Source organism: Simochromis diagramma, unplaced genomic scaffold (assembly GCF_900408965.1).
Source record: "Simochromis diagramma unplaced genomic scaffold, fSimDia1.1 OVJJ01000495.1, whole genome shotgun sequence".
Classification (NCBI taxonomy): Eukaryota; Metazoa; Chordata; class Actinopteri; order Cichliformes; family Cichlidae; genus Simochromis; species Simochromis diagramma.
The window spans coordinates 11844-17236 of NW_024387312.1; the positions used below are offsets into that span (position 1 = coordinate 11844).

Here is a 5393-nt window from a genome sequence, read left to right on the forward strand (position 1 = left end):
ACATCCCAGTCTTCTGCTGGATCACTGCAGCTGTTCTGGAGGATGTGCTGGAAACCAGAGAGGGAGGACAGCTGCCCAAGACCCTGACTGAGATGTACATCCACTTCCTGGTGGTTCAGGCCAAAGTGAAGAAGGTCAAGTATGATGGAGGAGCTGAGACAGATCCACACTGGAGTCCAGAGAGCAGGAAGATGATTGAGTCTCTGGGAAAACTGGCTTTTGATCAGCTGCAGAAAGGAAACCTGATCTTCTATGAATCAGACCTGACAGAGTGTGGCATCGATATCAAAGCAGCCTCAGTGTACTCAGGAGTGTTCACACAGATCTTTAAAGAGGAGAGAGGACTGTACCAGTACAAGGTGTTCTGCTTCATCCATCTGAGTGTTCAGGAGTTTCTGGCTGCTCTTCATGTCCACATGATCTTCATCAAGTTTGGAATCAATCTGCTGGAAGAACAACAAACAACCTCCAAGAAGTCTGAAACAAGAGAATCTGCAGAGAAACACTTCTACCAGAGTGCTGTGAACAAGGCCTTACAGAGTCCAAATGGACATCTGGACTTGTTCCTCCGTTTCCTCTTGGGTCTTTCACTGCAGACCAATCAGACTCTCCTACGGGGTAGCCTGACACAGACAGGAAGTATCTCACAGATCAATAAGGAAACAGTTCAGTACATCAAGAAGAAGCTCAGTGAGAATCTGTCTGCAGAGAAAAGCATCAATCTGATCCACTGTCTGAATGAACTGAATGATCGTTCTCTAGTGGAGGAGATCCAACAATACAGGACTTCAGGAAGTCTCTCCACAGATGAACTGTCTCCTGCTCAGTGCTCAGCTCAGGTCTTCATCTTACTGTCATCAGAAGAAGATCTGGGTGAGTTTGACTTCAAGAAATACTCTGCTTCAGAGGAGGCTCTTCTGAGAATGCTGCCAGTGGTCAAAGCCTCCAACAAAGCTCTGTAAGTAAACATGTTGTCATCGCTTCATTGTTAAAATCATGGGAAATAAATCAGAAATGCTGAGTTCAAAGAGCACTGTAACATTTTTTTTAAAATAGTGAATTAAATGATCATCAGTCACTCAGTAAATATATGGTAGTTTTAATGTTTCACTCCAGCATTTCTAAAACACACTTTGTTCTGTAACTCTTATCAAAGGACAATCCAGACCCAGCCTATAAGAACATGAGCTCTGATGCTTCAGCCCCTCTGACAGGTTTATTATCCTCAGCTTGTTCACTTGTCTCCAACTCCAGGAGTTTGGTTGTTTTATTCTAAAGCACAAACTTCACCTGCCAGACTTCACCTACATCTTTTTTTGATGTTCATAATTTAAGTTCAAGTTTGTATCTCACTTTCAGTGCACACCCTCCCTTTTTAAATATAAATATCTGCTGTACTGTCATGTTTTCATCCCGTATGGAGGGAGAACTTCGGTCTTCATTACTGAAATTGCCTCTAAGGTCGTGTTTGTTGTCAGTAACCATATGTGTAACTGTAAGGCTTCCATAACCAGTGTTCCCACAGAATTACTCTCTGGGTCCTCTACAGTTTCCTCCCACTGTCCACAGACATGCAGTTAGATTACCTGGTGATCTAAACTTCATGCATGCAAGATTCAAGAGACTGGATGGATCTCTGCTTTGTCTTTGATATATCCTGACAGCAAACATTCTCCATGAAGTCTGCATTTCAGCTCATTTCCTTTATACGCACCTTTAACAGGAAGAGTTTTATACAGCTAGTGTTTAAAATCCAGTGTTCCTCACAATACACAGGTAATGAGCATAATGATTATTGAATTACTAAAATTTTCTAAAATAATTGTTTTAGTTAATATTGTATGATAGTGTACACAGAATTATTAGCTCAGTAGGCACAGTGGTCGCCCCATGATCATAAGGTCAGGGGTCGAATCCACCGAATAGCTACTTTGTGGTACCCCTGAGCAAGGTACCATCAAGGTACCAATCGTGTGCACTGGACTGGTAGCACTCATAGTCTCATAGGTTTAAAAAAAAAAAAAAAAAAAAAAGGTTCAACATATAAACAAATTTAATTTGACCACATATATTGTTTGTTTTTTTTGTTTTTGTTTTTTCCCCTTTCTCTCACAGACTGAGCAGCTGTAACGTCTCAGAGGAAGGCTGTGAAAATTTGCTGTCAGTGGTCAGCTCCCAGTCCTGTAGTCTGAGAGAGCTGGACCTGAGTACCGACAGCCTGAAAGCTTCAGCAGTAAAGCTTCTGTCTGCTGCAGTGGAGAGTCCACATGCCAAACTGAATGTTCTGAGGTCAGATATATTTGTATTCTGCTTAGTTCTGTTTGTTTGTGTGTTTGATGTTGTTTTTGTTTATGTCTTTATCCAGTTATCCTTGTTTCATAGCATTTTTATTCATTTCCAAGTTAAAGTGAAGCTTTACTAACCTGCTCAGCACAAGACAATAAGCTATTGCGCCTTGATTACACTTTAACAACAATCTTTATTCATGTTTTTATCTTCAGACTTAACATCTGTGAACTCTCAGAGGAAAACTGTGAAGCTCTGTCCTCAGTTCTCAGCTCACAGTCCTCTAGTCTGACAGAGCTGGACCTGAGTATCAGAAAGCTGCAGGATTCAGGAGTGAAGCTTCTGTCTGCTGGACTACAACGTTTAAACTGTAAACTGAATACTCTGAGGTCAGATCAGAAAACATTTGTTTTTAGAATTATTAATTAAAGTTCATCCATATGATGTCGTATCTTAGTATGTTTATATTTCCTTTAAAAATAGAAAGTCAAGATTTAATGTTGTGAAATGTATTAACAAACTCTACGTGAGTATTTGTTGTATAGACTGTCTTTTATTTTTCAGACTGGGTGGCTGTAACCTGTCAGAGAGAAGCTGTGAAGCTCTGTGCTCAGTCCTCAGCTCCCAGTCCTCCAGTCTGAGAGAGCTGGACCTGAGTAACTCTGACCTGCAGGATTCAGGAGTGAAGCTTCTGTCCTCTGGACTAAAGAGTTCACAGTGTGCAGTGGAAACTCTCAGGTCAGGATTCAAACTTTTCCACAGATGATCATTTGAAATGTGATTTATATTATTGTATAAACAGGTAACTTTTATAAAGCTGTCAAGTGAACTTTTATTCACATTTGAGTGGATAATTGGACTCTGAATTACTAAAAGTTGTTATAGTTATGTCTTTGTTTATTTAAAAAAGTACTTCATGTACTGCCTAATTTAAAGATTTAGGCTCCTTTGGGCCCATAATATATATATTTGATTTCTTTGTGAATGAAATTAGGAGGATATTGGCGACTGCTGATTGGCTCGATGTTTGTTTTTTATTCACAGTACTTACTTAATTTTAAAGGCTGATTTCTCTAAATGAGATGTTTGTCTTTTCTTCTACAACACTTGGAGCCACCAAATCTTCTTGCTTGATTTATTCATTACAGTTTTATTTAAAGAATATTAGACTCGTAACATAATAAATATATTTATTTCACTTCTTCTTGAGAGAAAGGGATGACTGGGTGTGCTCCGGTGGTTCTTCCCAGCAGAGAGAGCAGCACACTGGGCTGCAAATGATCACAGTAGTAATGGCCATAGTTTGATAAAACAGGCCGTCTTACCCTGTAGATAATACAGGGTTCTGGTGCCGATGTGGGGGAGGGGACTCGCCCGGTACTAACTACATACTACTAACTACCTCATCCAGATGTCTTCCCTACTAACCCTGATAATAAGTAACTGCAGTAGCCTTATAGGTCAAATCAGTTTCACCTGTTAAAGGTAGCTCCACTATTAATGGTGTCACTTGTTTTTTCTGGGATGAGTTTAGTAGCCTGAACAGCTGCTCAAGGGAAAGGTTATTTTTATTATTATTATTATTTAATTATTAAATCCGGGGTAACCTGCAAGAGCTGTTTGCACAAAGAATAATACTCAGACTTTTAGGTTTTATCGTTTTACACTAGGTTTAAAAATGAATGTCCACAATTGAATTGCAGAAATTGTTATTGAGCTAATACTGATGTAGTTGTTATCTTTGGTAAGGAGAGATTGGAGGAAGAATGAGCACAGTCAGGCCTAAAAATGCTCTTAATAATAATAATGGATTGCATTTATATAGCGCTTTTCGAGACCCTCAAGGACCCTTTACAATTCCACTATTCATTCACTCTCACACACTGGTGGAGGCAGCTACATTTGTAGCCACAGCTGCCCTGGGACAGACTGACAGAAGCGAGGCTGCCATATCGTGCCATCGGCCCCTCTGGCCATCACCAGTAAGCGGTAGGTGAAGTGTCTTGCCCAAGGACAAAACGACCAAGACAGAGAGAGCTGGCTCATCAGACAGACAAGCTCATCTTGTAACCTACTGGTTCTCTGGTCAACACACCAGCTGACTAGCGAACCGGCTAACTAGCACACTGGCTAACTAGCACACCAGCTAACTAGCACACCGGCTAACTAGCAGATCAGCTAACTAGCAGTCCAGCTAACGGCAGCCACAAGCTGAAGCACAATTAAATGTAGTGGAGTGGGATGACACTGGTGTGTCTGATTCACTCTTCAGCACTCCGGTCACTCCAGTGTGTCAGCCAGAACACCACTGAAGGCCAAATGATCCCAGCATGTGGAATAAGGAGCTTAAGGTTCGGATTGAGGCACTTTATTCTTTCACTGAGTCTTGTGGCTGTGATCACGTGTGTGGTTTCTTACAAAAAGGAAGTACACAATACAAATACATGACAAATAAGATGAATACATAAGATACATATCCAGTTATATGTACGTACATATATGTACATACATCAGTATAGCTAATATAGCCATATATAAGGACAAAGATCACAGTACTATAATGCAGTAATGTTAAACACAAAGGTGTATATCTACATAAATCTATCCTATCAGTGATCAGGGTACTGTAGTATACTTCTACTACATAAACTATAGAAACTAAACTACATTAGTGTGACTTTAAGTTACCATCAGTACAGACGAACTGATGGTAGTTGTACAAAATAAAGGCTTTGCAATTATTGTGAAGGGCTTCCGGCTAAAGTAAGATCAGCTGATTACCTCATAACAAATTGTTTGCTATAGAACGCAGCTCCCACTCTTCATTAATATCATGTACTGTAACTCCCAGGTAACCATGGTTACCCAGCCACGGCCAGTAGTTTCCAGAGAGACCAACAGCTGGTGCACATTGTAACGCTGTGGCTTTCATAGTCTCTCCTTTTTCTACAGCTCATGTATTCTTCTTGTGATGGTGAGTCTTGAGGGAGGCTCATACATGCCGTCATTTGTTGATCCTAAGAACGTTCCCCAGACTGACGTCTTCAACAACACTAATCGGCCTGAAGTTTGTAGCTACTCACTTCACTGTGGCGTTTGTTAGCTTG

General features: G+C 40.6%; 1 protein-coding gene across 1 annotated transcript; it reads left to right on the forward strand.

Moving 5' to 3' along the window:
• The first annotated feature begins 315 nt into the window (after positions 1-315).
• Positions 316-4160, forward strand: LOC120717182 (ribonuclease inhibitor-like). The gene is made up of 4 exons (XM_040005057.1): positions 316-958; positions 2116-2289; positions 2502-2675; positions 2851-4160. Exons 1-4 carry the CDS (start codon positions 417-419, stop codon positions 3050-3052), a joined length of 1092 nt encoding a protein of 363 aa, XP_039860991.1. The 5' UTR covers positions 316-416; the 3' UTR covers positions 3053-4160.
• The last annotated feature ends 1233 nt before the right edge of the window (positions 4161-5393 follow it).